The 16,617-nt window shown below is 46.6% G+C and overlaps 1 protein-coding gene and 1 pseudogene across 1 annotated transcript in view; one reads left to right on the forward strand and one right to left on the reverse strand.

Moving 5' to 3' along the window:
* Window positions 1-4,267: 4,267 nt before the first annotated feature.
* Window positions 4,268-4,387, reverse strand: LOC136661739 (5S ribosomal RNA; annotated as a pseudogene).
* Window positions 4,388-8,724: 4,337 nt separating this feature from the next.
* CD22 (CD22 molecule) overlaps window positions 8,725-16,617 on the forward strand; it is a 22,340-nt gene continuing 14,447 nt past the window's right edge. Inside the window, exons 1-4 of the mRNA XM_066638824.1 lie at window positions 8,725-8,779; window positions 10,347-10,757; window positions 12,723-13,016; window positions 15,248-15,508. Of these exons, the coding sequence (XP_066494921.1) occupies window positions 8,746-8,779; window positions 10,347-10,757; window positions 12,723-13,016; window positions 15,248-15,508 (1,000 nt within the window). The 5' untranslated portion in view covers window positions 8,725-8,745. The remainder of the gene's footprint in view (window positions 8,780-10,346; window positions 10,758-12,722; window positions 13,017-15,247; window positions 15,509-16,617) is intronic.

Here is a 16,617-nt window from a genome sequence, read left to right on the forward strand (position 1 = left end):
GACCTTCTGGTGCCTGAGAAGCTGTCCCCTTAATGTGCTACCTCTCCTCCTCCTACTTCCTAAATTGGAAAAGGAAGACACTCTAGCCTACCACTCTCCTCTCCCGAATACCTCATCCTCTGCTCTATCTCCCTGTTCCTTTTCCAAGTCCGGGAGTGGGAGCAGGAAGAGAGGTAGAAAGGAGAATGTGGACATTGGTGGATTCCCCAGCTGAGGTGCTGTCTGTAGCAACTGCCTCAGTTGTCCTCATGGATGGGCCGCCTGCACTTGTTTCCACACCTATCTCCCAATGGGACTGTATGATTTCCTAGCAGACTTAAATTTTTCTTTCAAAATACCCCATTTTGGTGGCAAGTCTGCCCCCCACAGATAGGAAATGAAGAGGGAAGGTAAAATACTTCCTGTGGAGTCATGATGTGATCCTTGCTCCTTTTTTTTCCTTCTACAGGCTTTCAAAGTCAGGCAGAAGCACTGCAGGGAACGTCTCGAGCACTGACGCCTGAATAGTTTGTGGCGATGACCATTGAGATGGAACCTCTCAATGAACAGCTTGAATGGAGCCAGAATCCTTAGTGTTTCAACAAGCACTCATATTAAAGGGGGTGGGGGAAGTATGGGGTGGTTAATGAAATCCACCAGCTTCAACTCATTGACTCCTTCCCAAGTGTGGTCAAACAGCCCCCCCCCCGTAGACCTCTTAAAAGTGTAGCTAAGGGGGGCAACACAAAAAATAAGAGGATTGAACATTGTATGCTGCCTTGCAGTTCATTCATTGCTTCCAGTCTCAAAATCAACGATCCTTACTCATTACTGTATATAACTTTGAGCACCATCCTCCCATCACCATAACTTCTGCTAGAATCTAGGAACGTTGACTGATGTTATCACACCCTCCCTATTCCCCACATTTCCTAGAACTATCTGATGGCCGCTCGCTATCCAGAATCCTTAGTCTGCAATCCTAGATACACTTTCCAGGGAGTAAGCCCCATTGAACGTACTAAGATTTATCTCTGAGTAGACATACCCAGGATTGTGCTGTTAGCAGATGCATTAACAGTACAATTCTGGAGTCTTCCCACTCCAGATATGTGATCTCTTGAAGCCTAGACTGATGTGCTCACATGACAGCACCACTACTTGTCGCTTGGTTGTAACCAATGGAATGTCACTGTTGTGTTCACATGGCAAATAAAGATGCTTTACAGCCCAATCCTATGCATGCCTACTCAGAAGTAAGTTCCATTAGTGTCAATGGGGCTTACGCCCAGGAAAGTGTGGATAGGATTGGGCTGTTTGTCATTCTTCCATCATTGTCATTATTATTTACTTCACAGCCTACCTGATGGAGGCCGGTATTTGCTAAATATCAAGTCCTTCCCAAGGTCCTAGGACAGTGATGGCAAACCTATGATACGGGTGTCAAAGGTGACATGCTGTAATGTTTCGGGTGACATACCTGCATTTACCAACACCTGACAACTGAGTCTGTTTTGCTCTGCTCCTATTTCATTTTTGTAATTATTTGAGTTTTTATATAATACACCGCACCACACATGATTGGACTGCTTTGTTTTTTTAAATAAATGACTTGTAAATAAATGTTTTTCTTTTGTTCAGGGGTGCGTGAGTGTGAATTAAGTTAGGCATTTTCTGAATTTTTGACACACCAAGCCCAAAAGGTTCACCATCACTGAGCTGAGATATATACAGATATTTGTGTAAAATATGTGCAGTTCCAAGTTGTTTTTCGCCGCTCATATGTGGTTGTTTCATTGAACTGCTTTCCATGCAGGCCCTTCTGTTTTGGCATGAACCAGAGGGACACCCAGGTCAGTGCACAATGCAATGAAACCTTTAAGTAGCCACTGGTGCTGATCAGTCCCTCCTTTCCTATAAGAAAGAAAACCATCAAGGTAATGGGCAGTGGATTGCAAACCCATGTTTATGTGTGTGTGTGTGTGGGGGGGGTGCAAACCGCACCAGGTGACACACTCCTCTGTGTGTGTGTGTGTGTGTGTGACACTGATCAGTCCCCGCCCTTCCCATAAAAAAGAAAATAATCAAGGTAATGGGCAGTGGATTGCAAAGCACTGTGGATGTGTGAAGGTTGCACCAGGTGATGCACGGGGGGGGGGGGGGTGATGACACAGTAATGGTTGGCAACCTTCAGTCTCAAAAGACTATGGTATAAGCCTACAGCACCCAGTATTCCCAGGCGGTCTCCCATCCAAGTACAAACCAGGCCTGACCCTGCTTAGCTTCCGAGATCAGACAAGATTGGGCATGTGCAGGTACTGCCCAAAATTTATTCTGTATGGTCTGGTAAGGCAGGAAGCATCTGTGACGCGATTGCCACAATTGTGCTGCTGCCAGGGCTAAAAGGGTTTTAAAAAAAAAGACTTACCAGGGGGTTGCTATAGCTCTCTGGAGGGTCTGGGGAGCCCACGGCCCCCTCTACAGGCCTCCCCGCAACTCTAAACCGCACTCCAGACCCACTTCTGGTTTTGATGGTGAAACCGGAAGTGGGTTGGGAGAGTTTAGAGCAGTTTGGAGGCACAGGGAGGCCAGCAACGGGGGCCGCAGGCTCCCTGGGTGGACCCTTCGGAGAGCCATAGAAGAATGCCATAGACTCAGTAAAAAACCCTTTTGTCCTGGCATGATCGTGGTGATCGTATCTCAGCCTTTACCATTGTCCCACCCCCTTAACAGAGCTTCCCTGGCTGGGGTATTGCGATGCCCCAGTTTAAAACCCTCTGACCTAAGGTGTACAGGTGTTTTTCCAAGCTTTTCAGTATAGCACCTAAAAACATGCTAGTAACGGTATAGTTTTTGCCCTTTTTTAAATAAAGAATTGTTCTGTCTCAGACTGAAGATCTTTATACTATACTTGGTAACTTTTCCATGTTCTTTATCTTCAATCCATGGATCTGCAGGGATTGCCACATCTGTAATCCAAACTTCCTTTCTTCTGTTGCAATGTTACATCTGTTGTGTTATGTATCAGATGTTTATCTGTTTGGATGTGGAAATCCTGCATTATTTTAACTTCTTCCTTTATAACTTCCTTTATAACTCCAACAACCTCTGCTTCTTAGGGCACAACCCTAACCAGGACTACTCAGAAGTAAGTTATATTTTGTTCAATGGGGCTTACTCTCAGGAAAGTGTGGTTAGGATTGCAGCCACAGTCTTATTATTACGAAGCTGGGCTTTGTGCAGATAAGCCTCAAGGATCTTATTGCAACCACATGTTTCATCCTACAGTACCAGGATATAATGGGTCTTCCCCGTCCCACTTGGACACTAACTACTACATCATCCTGTTTTAAAAAATTCTCTGAATTATGGGGACAACAGGATTCTGGTACTGGCAGGAAATATTAACTGGGCTGTCCTGCAGTTGTAAGAAGGATGCCATACCAGCATTCTGCCAGCCGATTAATAAAATATATATGTATATTTTAATCTGGAAATGTACAGTGCCCCCTATGTTCAGGAAACACTGACCCATGCCTTAGGAGGGCTTCTCTCCTGTAGTTTTTTTTATGATGCGTAGTAAATGCAGACAGCACCACCTGCTGTGCAATGTCTAGAGTGAGGTCAGCAGCTGAAAGTTCATGGAGCACATCTGCTGGGCCACTGTGAGATACAGGAAGCTGGTCTTTGGCTTGATCCAGCAGGGCTCTTCTTACGTTCTTGTGTTAAGTCTGGCGAAAAACCTTTTCCTCACAGATACCAGAAAGGATGGAAAGATTTGGCCACAGGAAAAAAATGTTGCTTTTTAAAAGGCAGTGGGTGTTCCAGGATGCAAGATTATTATGGGCTCAATATCAGAGAGAGAGAGAGAGAGAGAGAGAGAGATCTGCACCAGTCTGATCTGATGCATGTTTATCAGAAACCACTCCTGTTTCCCAGTTAACTTCCCAGGCAACAACAGGAAGTTGTAGCTGATGCATGGCCCACAAATGATTGGCAACCTTCAGTCTCGAAAGACTATGGTAGAAGCTTACAGCACCCAGTATTCCCAGGCGGTCTCCCATCCAAGTACAAACCAGGCCTGACCCTGCTTAGCTTCCGAGATCATGGTAGAAGCCTACAGCACCCGGTATTCCCAGGCGGTCTCCCATCCAAGTACTAACCAGGCCTGACCCTGCTTAGCTTCCGAGATCATGGTATAAGCCTACAGCACCCGGTATTCTCAGGTGGTCTCTCATCCAAATACTAACCAGGCCTGACCCTGCTTAGCTTCTGAGATAATGGTATAAGCCTACAGCACCCAGTATTCCCAGGCGGTCTCCCATCCAAGTACTAACCAGGCCTGACCCTGCTTAGCTTCTGAGATCAGATGAGATCAGGCATGTGCAGGGTAACAGTTGCTGCACTTTCCACAGCATTGGGGAATATGTTTTGAGGAGCACCCTGCAGGGCTACTGCCCCAGGGCCCCCCACAAGCTGGAATCACTGCATAACTCTACTGTCTAGATCAGGGGTGTCCAAAGTTTTTGGTAGGAGGGCCACATCATCTTTCTGACACCGTGTCGGGGGCCGAATTAATTTACATTTCAAATTTGAATAAATTTACATTAATGAATATATTAAAGATGAACTTATATGAATGAATGAAGGTCTTGCAGTAGTTCAAGGCCTATAAAAGGCCTTGCACAAAGCAAGGCTAGCCTTTCCTTTCCTGCTGCTACTGCATCACAGACGTGAAACAACAAGCAATGGAGTGAGCCCTCATCCCACAGCTCACTCGAGAGGCCAAACAGTTGCCCTCACGCTGAGAGCAGTCGCATCGGGCCAGTGTGGGCTCCAACAAATCTCTGGAGGGCCAGAGGCTCATTGGAGGCTAGGGGCTCCCTGAGGGCCACATAGAGAGGCCTTGAGGGCCGCAAGTGGCCCCCGGGCCGGGGTTTGGGCACCCCTGGTCTAGATCCTCTGCTAGCCCCCATATGTGTCTCTAGCTAGAAATGGATGCCTTCCTCTGAATGAAGTTCAGGAAATGTGGGTGTGGAAACAAAGCTGAATTATTAAAGGAAAAAAAAAATCAGACAGGGTTCCGCATATGTTCTGAGCCAATCTGAAGTTTGGAAGTTACCTCCTCTCAAATAACCCAGCTCCCTGATCCCCAAACCTCCTCCCTGCCAGTCCTTTTGCTCCCCAACCCCCCATTTCTCTTTTACAGTAGACTTACTGGGTTGGTGGTAATGAGAATGGCAATTGCAGACAGAGAGAAGGGGGAGGTCAACGGACCTGTCCCCTCTGCTTTGCTAGTGTGTGCTGTGCAGACATACTACAAAAGCCCTTGGGAAAATTACATCTCCCAAGACCCAGGAAATCTTTTTGTTACACAAATGTTCCCTCTTGTCATGAGCTTATATGGGCCCCATCAGTGTGTTTTAGTGGGAAAGGGGGTGTTGCAGATTTGAGACTTGGGTGGGGGGCCGGATTGGATGGAAGCCCTGGGATCGTTTTCTGGTTTGGATTTCAATATGAGAGTGAGAATGCAGGAGCTCCTGATGCTTGCCCCATCTTTGAGGCAGGCAGTGCAAAACCACGAACCTCATGCGCAGGACTGAGGCCAGCCCATTTTGCTGGCACCTCTTGCAAGCACAGCTCTGCCCCAAGCCTCGCAGACCCAGCCAACCCTGAAGCAGTGAAAACAGATGCTTTCCGCTCAACTGTGACAAGTTTCTTTGGCAGATACATGACCTTGTGCCGTTCTTGGCCCGCTCTTCAGAGCTTGGGGGGACTTCCAGAGCATTCAGTACCAGAGAGTCGCACCCAGCACCGCAAGGGTTATCTGGCCGCAACCAAGGTTGGCACCTTGACCTCACCTGTAGCTTCACCCCACGCTGCATAGGTAAGAAAATGAGTGGTTAATTCTGGGAAAACAGCTCACTCTCCAGGACCTAGGAAGGGGTTCTGTGAAGGGTTCACAAGATGACACTGGCATCATAGATACAGGTGGGGAGGGGGCTTTCTCCTTCTATTGTTCCTGCATCTTTGGCCCAACCGAGACACAATCTATTTCCAACTAGGATACTTCGCAGGGTTATTGTGAGGATAAAGGGGCAGGGGAGAGAACGATGGATACCACCCAGGCTTCCTTTGGGGAAGGGCAAGTTATCATTTTTGGGGAAGGGCAAGCTTGGGTGGTGATCATTATCAGTGTTGTCCCAGCCCAGCCGATGTTTGGACCGGGAGTTTTAGATGCTTACTTGTTTGAACTCTACCCAAGTGTTGAAGAACTGGTGAGATATCACCATGGTGCGGTCCATTGCTGTTGTTCAACAGTTACCTTGTCAGTGCCTGTATTGGCCAGATATTTCTTAAGGGCTTTGAGGATTGTGCTTAGTGCACCGATGTCACTAGGGTGGTGGTGGTTTTCTTTCCCCATAGGTGCAATGTCTTTGTCTTTGTGATTTTTTTCCAGTTGTCTCTCTTCCTGGAAGGGCCACAATAAGCCCCACTTGTTTGTTCTCAGCCATAGTTTTTTTTCTGTTGGTGTTGTTTAGAATAAGAAGTATCAGTTGTTGCAATCGCCCTAAGTCAGATCAGGACCCCTCTGGCTATCTTGACCCTGGAGAGAAGCTCCCATGGGTGCTAAAGCTGCAGAGAGAGAGAGAGAGAGAGAGAGAGAGAGAGAGACTGACTGGATCCACACTGTTGTAGTGGAGACAACGGTTCAATCCTCCCTCCCTGATCCTGTTTTTCCAATCCAAGTCAATTTTCTTCCTTGCATGGCTGTTGTTTACAAGAGAAGAACCTAGTACACCAGGACAAGGCTGCAATCCTATATGCATTTACCTGGGAGTATGTCCTTCTGCACTCATCAGGATTTACTTCTGAGTAGGGATGCATAAGATTGAGCTGGGGGGAGAGATGTGTGGTCTAGTGGTTACAGCATCCAACTCAAAGCAAGGAGACCTGGATTCAAACCCCAGGCCGGCTGTGCAAACACGCCAGGTAGCCCTGGCCTGTCGTTCTCCCCTTTAGCCGACCTTTTCTCACAGGGTTACTGTAAGGATTAAACAGGCTTGAAAGGAAGCCCACCTCCCCCCCTGCACTGGAGATATAGCACAAGAATACAATAACACTTGCAGTATGACAACCTGTGATGTTATGCTGGATTATGAGCCACTGGAAAGGTTTATAAACATCTGGTTGACATATTATGGGATTTTTTTTGACACTTAGAACAGATAACTGCAATTTGGCAGATTATTTGTGTACCTGAATGTAGGTCAATAACTTGCTTAAATATCCACATATGCAGTCTCTTCTCCCCTTGTTAAGTTTTTCCCATTCAACGGTCCCTCCTTCCCTCTCCCACCTTTTATTTAATCCAAAACAATGATATATTATTGGTTTAAAAGATTTGTATTCTGCCTTTCCACTTTCCAGGAGGCCAAGGCAGTAAGTAAGTAAACTGCAAGGGATGTGGGCAAAGCACAGAGAGGAGTTTGTTTCTTAACTTTGGTAATGGGGGGAAAAACAAAAACAAAAGCAGAATCCACGTGCAGGTGCAATGGGACTTACTCCCACAGAAAAGCATGGATAGGATTGCAGCCCTAAGCAAGTTGTTCCCTTTCAGCATCAGTCTTCTCCATCTGCAATATGGGAATGTTGACATTCACCTACAGAGAGTGCTATAGAGGCTGCATTGCTATACAGTTTTGAAGTATTATTATGGGGGTTCATTGATATGCAGTTTCTTTTTCAGATTTAGTGTTGTATGATTTTATTTAGATTGCAGCATTTCATCGTTCCGTGGCACAACATCCTGCCCTCCCCCCACCCTTTAAACTTGTTCATTTTGAAACCAAATGTAGCTAGGGGTGCTTTGTCAGCCTTCCACCCCCTGAGCACAAAGTAAGCAGTGGTGCAGACTGTCAGAGCCTGAGTTGCTAGCTGTTGCTGAAAGCCCAGGCATCTTCCTCCATCTCCCACCTCCCCACTATCCACTATGTCAATAAGCTCAAGGGATTATCTAATTGAAGATCAAATCAAGTCACTCAAGTGTTTGGATAACTTCCATTGCAGCTGAAACTAGGCTGCAGAGAGTTAAGGGGAGGTGAAGGTTTTGCAAGGTCTGGTGCAAGGGTAGGAAAATCAGTGTCCTTGAGTCCTGGTGTCCTGAACATGTGGATTGAAAGGGGGGGAGGCAAAGGAAGGAGCAGCAGGTGAAGCTGCCTCAGATTCTTGCCCTACCCAGAATTCAGGATGAGCAGTATGCATCTTGCTGTGGCCAAGTCTGCCACAACAAATAAGATTCAAGCTCTCTTGCCATTCCCAGAAGATAACAGCTAACCAGAGGAGAAGGCACCAGAGATGGCCAAGACCTCCTGACACCTGAAGCGACATCCCAAATGCTGCCTCCCTTATGGAGTACAAGCTTCTGCTCATTCCGCTCTCCAGTGTTCTAGCTCAGCACCTCCATCCACATTTCCTCTCTGGCCTCCTCATCTTTTTTTCCGATCTAGGAGTGGAAGGAGAAGGAGGAGCAGTGAAGGCAACTAGACTAACAGAGATGGGCACCCCTCACCAATCTGTTGCCTGAGGCAAGTGCTTCAGTTGGCCTCCAGGATGGGCTGGATCAAGGAGAAAATAATAGGGAAAATGTCCTGGTTCCCAGATGATGATTAAAATATCCCCCATTTTGCTAGCATGGTGTCACTAGGGTCACCACTATTGTGTCTATTTTTCTTTTCCTAGACTTGGTGCTTGGAGGAACTCAGAATGAGATGTCTCTTTGGGCTGCTCTTCCTCCCGGGTAAGGAAAGACAGGTTTGATTTGTGCCATCAAAAGTGAGCCTGACTTTGGAGCTCCTCTGCTCTCTTTGTCTAGGACAGGGGTGCCCAAACCTCGGCCCTGGGGCCACATGCGGCCCTCGGGGCCTCTCAATGCGGCCCTCAAGGAGCCCCCAGTTTCCAATGAGCCTCTGGCTCTCCAGAGATTTGTTGTAGCCCATACTGGCCCGACACAATTGCTCTCAGCGTGAAGGCAACTGTTTGACCTCTTTGCATGAGCTGTGGGACGAGGGCTTCCTCCACTGCTTGCTGTTTCACGTCTGTGATGCAGTAGCGGCAGCAAAGGAAAGGCCAGCCTTGCTTTGTGCAAGGCCTTTTATAGGCCTTGAGCTATTGCAAGACCTTCATTCAATCATATAAGTTCATCTTTAATATATTGTTTTATGTAAACTTATGTAAATTTATTCAAATTTTAAATGTAAATTAATTCTTTCTTTCCCTGGCCCCCCCGACACAGTGTCAGAGAGATGATGTGGCCCTCCTGCCAAAAACTTTGGACACCCCTGGTCTAGGAGGTAGAGTGATGAAGAGGGATTGAAGGACATATCCAAGATTTCTAGGGATAACAAGCTACACTATGGGATAATGCCTTCACTCTGGGATAATTCCTATAGAGATCAGTAGGACTGACTCCTGAGAAAGTATTTGCAGGGTTCAAACCTAGAAAAGTAAGACCTGGAGGAAAAGGCAGTTATTAGACCATGAATGAGAGGTACCTGATACTTGTGGACATCACGAGGTACCCAAAGCAGACTGGCGGGTTTGAGTGGTAGAGCCAGGGGAAAGAGTGGAAAGAGTGTCTTCCATTCTCTCTCTGGACTCTACCCACCCAGCCTGTTTAGGACCTAGGGAAGAGGCTTGGCATGTGGATGAGATCAGGTGCCGTTGCCACAGTCTCCTCAGTCTCGCCTTGCTCTGCTTCTCAAAGGGGAAAGGGAGTGAACCAGAGAGGAATCACAGTGGTGGTGATACTTGGGAAGAAAGAGGTGGAGGGTTGCTTCACTTTCCCCCTCTTGTTGGAATGATGAAAAGGAGTGAGGGGTCATGTTGCTGGCAACAGGGAAGGAGGAAGTAGGGTGCCTCGGCCACCATCTTCTTGCTTGGTTCTCATCCCTTTGGACAAGGACCGTGAAGGTTGCATGGCTGGCAGGGTGGTTGGCTGGTTGGGCAGTGTACCAGTGGAGGAAATAGGCTGGCATGTGGTATGGGACAATTCCAAGATAAGCAGACAAGTGGTATGGGACAGGTCTCCCTCCAGCCTTCTGCTAGTTCTTGCCCCATTTGAGGCTGGCTCTATTTTTTTTTATCTCTGAGATCTGAGATGCCAGCCAGCCTCCTGTATGCGAAAAAGCAAACAGTCAGTTGTTATTAAGTGATCAAGTATTAAGTGTTATTAAGTATTTCAAAGCAATGTGATTAGCTGAATGTCAAGTTGGAGCTTTCAGGTGGCTTCAAAATATTTATTTGCTTGTTGTTCTGGGAGGGTAGCAGGGGCTGACCAGCATCTCCCATTTGCTTCCCCATTTCAGGTGTCCTGTGTTACAGAAACCCATTGAAGATAAACCCAAGTTCTCTGAGGACCTGGAATGGATCCTGTGTGGTGATTCCATGCATCATCTATCCAAGTGCTGGTCGTTTAAAACTCGATATCATCTCACTGATTTGGTATTTTGAGCCTACTTATAATACAGACTTGAAAGACTTTGATGGCACCATGTTGTACAATGCCTCCAGGAACCCCCCAAACAACATGGTTGCCACAAGTCCCACCTTTAAGGGTCGGGTGAGGTTTGTAGGGAATTTGGAGCAGAAAAACTGCAGCCTGAAGATTTCCCAACTCCGGAAAAATGACAGTGGTGTCTACATGCCAAGATTGTATGGGATGCTTGAAACCAAAAAGGCAGATAAATGGGCTCTTGATGTTCCAATTGATGTTCAGGGTAAGAATTTTGCAGGGATATTAATTTCCTCCTCATTCCAGACAGCAGTTCGTTTAGGAGGGACACACAACCCTCCCTTTCCAAGTTTCAACACTGAAGGCAATTTCAGATCCTGAAATGATGCTATGGTGTTATAGGTAGCAGGCATTTGAAAGGCATTTGACAATTAAACAAAAAGGCAATTTACATTTTAAAAGGCATTTGACAATTAAACAGTCCTTCCAGGACTTGAGGCTCTCCCATCTCTCCCCCAACCCCCACTTCTTGGAGACTGTTTTCTTCATTTTCCGAACTATAACACTGTTGCAGTGACCCTTTGGGGGAGCAACCAAAGCCCAGGGGTCAGGTTGCTGGATATAGGTGCGAGAGCAGAAGCAATGAATGGTCAGACAGAAAATCAAGAGACAGCAGACATATTGAGGGTTGAGAGGGCAGAGAGAGAGAGAAGCTGATTCTACTAGCCTCCTCCTGCGTTTTTATTGTACTTGCAACATTGCTACATTCGGTTCTCAGATAAAGCCACATTAGAATCTCATACAGGGGTGAGAACAATGGGTGCTTCTTCACAGAGTGCTGTATCAGCTATTGTCACACTTCAGCCTGGGAACTAGCAGCCTTGTCGGTTTGCCGATAACAAGGGGGGTTTGCCCGCAATTGCCATCGCACCAAGGCTTTCTGTGTGCTTCTGCTTAAGCACTTGAAAATACCACATAACACAAGCCTACAAAACTGAGGGTCAGAAACGTTTTCCCCAAACTTTATGGTGGTTTGATATGAATTTGGGGTACCAATTCCAAAAATGGCATCTGTTTTGCCCTATCACGTCTAGTTTTGGAGATATAGTACAGCCTAATTAGTGAATAGTTCAAGCAGCTTCCTCATGAGGAAGTCATGGGGTAGGCTTCCTCATGAGGAAGCTGCTTGAACCATTCACTAAAGAGGGGATGCTGTGTCTCCAAAACTAGACGTGATAGGGCAAAACGGATGCCATTTTTTTTAATCGGCACCCCAAATATACCTAGGAATTGGTGTAAGGTTTAAGGAAGCAAAATGTGTGTTGGCCTGTGTAATTGTTTCCTCCAATCCTGTAGAAATAGGTGACATTCTTTGCAGGCTTCTTCCGGTCTAGTCAATTTCATTCCTAAGTAAAATTGCAATAGGCAGGAAAATGTGGCAGGAAATTGCTCAGTAGAAGAGGGAGCTTAGCTCAGGGTTGGCTGCACATGTGACCAACCCACTGCTGGGGCTACAGTTCCCCCATCTGGCAGTACACATTCCCATGGCATATCTGCCAATGGGTAATGAAGCAGCAGTGGGCCATTCTCCTTGCTTGGTGCAATTTTAAAATTCCTGAATGCCCACTTGATTCAATGCTCTTGATTCAATGTCCTCCAGCAAGAAGGAAAATGCACCAGGCATTTATCCGCTTAACAGTGAGCACACTGTTTAATTGAAGTCACCAGAGAGAGCAACCTCCATTTGCCCAATAATAAAAAAAGACAGTGTTTGTGCCATCAATCTCTGAGGAGGCAGCAGGGAAACTTGCCTCCAGCAGGTAGGCTGTAATCATGGCTATCTTGTAGGAGGGTTTGCTTCCAATCAAAAAAATAGGGAGATAATCAAAAATTCTGGGGAGTTGCTTCTCTTCCGTTGAAAAAACGCAAAAGCCATAAAAAGGGAGGGAGCCCATGCAATGGGCCAGGTCTCTAAAGCACCAGAAGAGGCAGCTTTTCAGTTGCTTCAGGGGTCCAGTGCTGAGCTCTCCCTAACTCCAAGTGGTTGAGGCACAGGTGAGGTTTTTAAAAAAAAAATTATGGGGGAGGGGAAATGTGTTTCAGATTCTGAGCTTAAAGGAGGAGTAAGTGTATATTACCACCGCAGGCATGGACCTCACTGCACGTCACTACCCTAAATGTGGCCTGGTATCTTCCTGTTATTATTATGTTTTTTTGTTTTTTAATGCAGAACCACCTCCAGGACCTACAATTGAAATCAATCCCTTGGAAGTTAAAGAAAGGCAAACTACGAAAGTGATCTGCTCGATGCCTTATCATTGCCCTGACGAGCCTTTAAGGTTGATTCTCAGTGGGTTGGAGAAGCGTGGTAGGTCTCCACAAGAAGCCAATGAAATGGGCAAGATCCAGACTACGCTGACGTTCACACCGGGTTGGGAGGACCACGGGAGAACTCTGAGATGCTCACTGAGTCACCAGGATGGGTCTGTGATATCCCAGAGTACATTGCTGCTGAATGTGAACTGTGAGTGTGCAAAGAATTGGGGGGTGGGGGTTTGGGGAGGGCACTGTGGGACTAGTTGTCTGAAAAGAAGACTCTTTCTGACCAGAGCAAGAAATACAGTCACTCTAAGAAGCCACCACCAGTCAGTCTCTCTATGTGGGAGTGCAGAGAGTTACAAAGCATCTTTCGGTTCAATTGAAAGCTAATTTACTAATATTGCTGATTTAATAATTGCAAAATAACTGAATGCAGGAAATGATCATGTTTGAGATATGGGCTCAGCATAAACGTCCCCCAATGTGCTATTTTCCTCTGCACAGGGAATTTCAAGACAGTGTGGGTGTTAAGATGGGCATTGCTTCCTGTTTTTGCCCAAGCTCTGGTCACGTCATTGAGTGAAGGCAGGAGCAGGAAGCAAACCTTACTCTGATTTGGCTTTAGGGCAGCATAATCCAAATCAGGGCAGAAGAAAGAAACCATGAATGGAAAGTACTTTGGAGGGGACAAAGGAATTCAGCCCTGGGAATTCACCAGAAGTACATGAGGAAGTAGTGAGAGCAGTGGACAAATTGAATGGAGATGGCATGTTTTGGGGAATGTTTCCCCTTCACCTGCCCCCCTCCCTGAATCGAGGAACTGGTCTTGCATTTTGTAGAAAGGAAGAATACGTACCTATTTCTCTAGCCCCTGATTCCAGCCAGTGCCCTCATTTGCAGCAGGGGTAGACCCCATGTTGCCTTCCTTTTCCTTGGGGCATTTGGTGGGCCGCTGTGAGATACAGGAAGCTGGACTAGATGGGCCTATGGCCTGACCCAGTGGGGCTGTTCTTATGTTCTTAAACTACAATTCCCAGGAGGCCTTGCAGGTCTCTTGTTATCTGGTGTGCTCCCTGGGGCATTTGGTCGGCTGCTGTGAGATACAGGAAGCTGGACTAGATGGGCCTATGGCCTGATCCAGTGGGGCTGTTCTTATGTTCTTAAACTACAATTCCCAGGAGGCCTTGCAGGTCTCTTGTTATCTGGTGTGCTCCCTGGGGCATTTGGTGGGCCGTTGTGAGATACAGGAAGCTGGACTAGATGGGCCTATGGCCTGATCCAGTGGGGCTGTTCTTATGTTCTTAACTACAATTCCCAGGAGGCCTTGAAGGTCTATTGTTTTCTGATGTGCTCCCTGGGGCATTTGGTCGGCTGCTGTGAGATACAGGAAGCTGGACTAGATGGGCCTATGGCCTGATCCAGTGGGGCTGTTCTTATGTTCTTATGTTCCATATGGACCTATTCTCCAGTTATACATTTTCCCCTGCTATGCTTCCCTAACTACAGAGTACAAGCCCCACTGAGCAAGTCCAAAGGACAGGGGCATATCAAATAAAAGTCAGTGGAAGTCACAAGCTCGCTGCTTCCAAGGCTTTTAGAGGGACTGCTGAAAGATCAGGCACAAGCAGGCCTGACATTAGGCATTTGTGGAGAATCCTGTATTTTGATATATCTTGCCCAGGGTGTAAAAGGTCCTGAGGAAATGAGACTGACCCTACAGTCTTCCTGTCCCTCCAAAATTGAATGGGTCATAATTGAGATCTATGCACAACTTTCCTGAGAATAAACCCCACTGAAGATAATGGGTCTTACTTCTGAGTAGACAAGCATAGGATTGTGCTCTCAATCCCAAACTTAGTGATAAAGCACATGCTTTGCTTTAGTACCAGATAAAGCACATGCAGGCGGTCAGTGGTGTTGCTAGGGGAGTGCGGGCCTCACTGGGTGACGCGCACTGGGGGCTTTGACACCACTACTGGCTGAAATGGTTAAAATTGCAGTTTTTAGGAATGATACCATTATATTATATATCATTGGAAGCAGAATTTCATGCAGAATACAATGAACCAAACCACATTGAAATTTTTCTAGTCTATCAAAAGTTATAGCCAAAAAAACCAGCAGGTGGCCATGCTCACTGCCCAGGGCGTTACCCCGCCCACTGCATGGGAGGAGGTCCGTCATGGAGGTGACGCACTGGCCTCCCATACTGGGTGACAAAACCCTAGTGACAGCGCTGCAGACAGTTCCAGGTTCAGTTTATGGCATCTTCACGTCTTGCAAAGAAAGATCCCTGCCTGTGTTGGCAATACTGAGCTAGCTGGATGAAAGGTCTGACTCAGGGTCAAGCACTTAGTTCCTTTCCTGCCATATTGCTCCTTTCATATCTTCATAGCACGTCTGATTGCTTCTTTTCATTCTGTTTGCTTTGGGCAGATGCTCCCAGAGGACAGGAGCTGAAAGCTACGCCCAGTAAGACCATCCAAGAGGGGGAGAAACTCTCTCTGGAGTGTACAGTCCTAAGCAGCAACCCGCCTGTTCAGTACCACTGGTATAAGGACCATGCGGAGAGTTATGAATGGAGGGGCCCCAAAATTGAATTCAACCCTGTCGAAGAGCACCACGCTGGGACTTATAAATGTGAAGTTGCAAACACATTTGGGAGAAGTGAAAAAGAAGTGAAGATTGATATCCAATGTGAGTTCATTCAGGAAGGGGGGGTGTTGGGGTGGTGGAGGGAATAATAATAATAATAATAATAATAATAATAATAATAATAATAATAATAATAATAATAATACAGGTATTCATATACCACCTTTCATGGTCTTCAGATTTCTCCTCAGACTTTATTTCAAGGCGGTTTACACAGGCAGGCTATACTAAATCCCTATAGGGATTTTTACAATTGACAAAGGTTCTGTCTTTCAAAAACTACAACATTTCAGATGGATCCTTTTATGATCTGGTATCACATTCTGGCCTCCAGTTTCCTCCCACGCAAGCTGACAATCCTTCGTATCTCACTTGAAGGGCGGCCAAAGAGCAGATGGAAAAACTCAGCTCGGCTTGTCACCTGCTTCAAGGTCTCGCCGTTCACGGTGCCGGTGGCCTCGAACTGGCGACCTTCAGCTGTTATCTTCAGGCAAACGGAGGCTCTACCCTCTAGACCAGACCTCCTGCCCAATGAGGAGCACAAGAGTCGCACCACAAGTTGTGTCTTTGGGGCAGGACTAGCCCAAGCTCTCCCAATGCCTGAAACAGCATACCACATGCCACCTCCCTTACCTGATGATTTGCCAGCCTCTACTGTTCCATTCTCCATGTTTTAGCTCAGCACTCCCCACCCCTCAACATTTCCTCTTCCTCTCTGTCCACCTCTTCCTTTGCAATCCAGGGAGCGAAAGGAGGAGGAGAGGGGAGGCAAGTACCATATGTAGACAGAGATGGGTGCCCCTCTACCAATCTCTTACCTGAGGCAACCACTTCAGTTGGCCTCATGGGTGGGCCAGCCCTGGTTTGGTGCTCCAGTCTCTTCCATTCTCTGGTTCCACTGTCTGTTACTGTACACAACACCAAAGGGCACCCTTTTCTGTTGGGCTATAAGTATCATGAACAAATATTTTGAATGTGACTAATAGTTTTATTATTATCATCATCATTTATCTCATTATTATCAATTTTGGATACATTTACATCACTTTTCAAGAAAAAATTCCCAAAGCATTTTGCTCAACCAGGGAATAAGATGCCCCCATCTCCAAAAGGGCTCAGAATATTCCAAAAAGACACAAGCAAGTAGTGGT

The sequence above is a fragment of the Tiliqua scincoides genome, chromosome 10, assembly GCF_035046505.1.
Source record: "Tiliqua scincoides isolate rTilSci1 chromosome 10, rTilSci1.hap2, whole genome shotgun sequence".
Lineage (NCBI taxonomy): Eukaryota > Metazoa > Chordata > Lepidosauria > Squamata > Scincidae > Tiliqua > Tiliqua scincoides.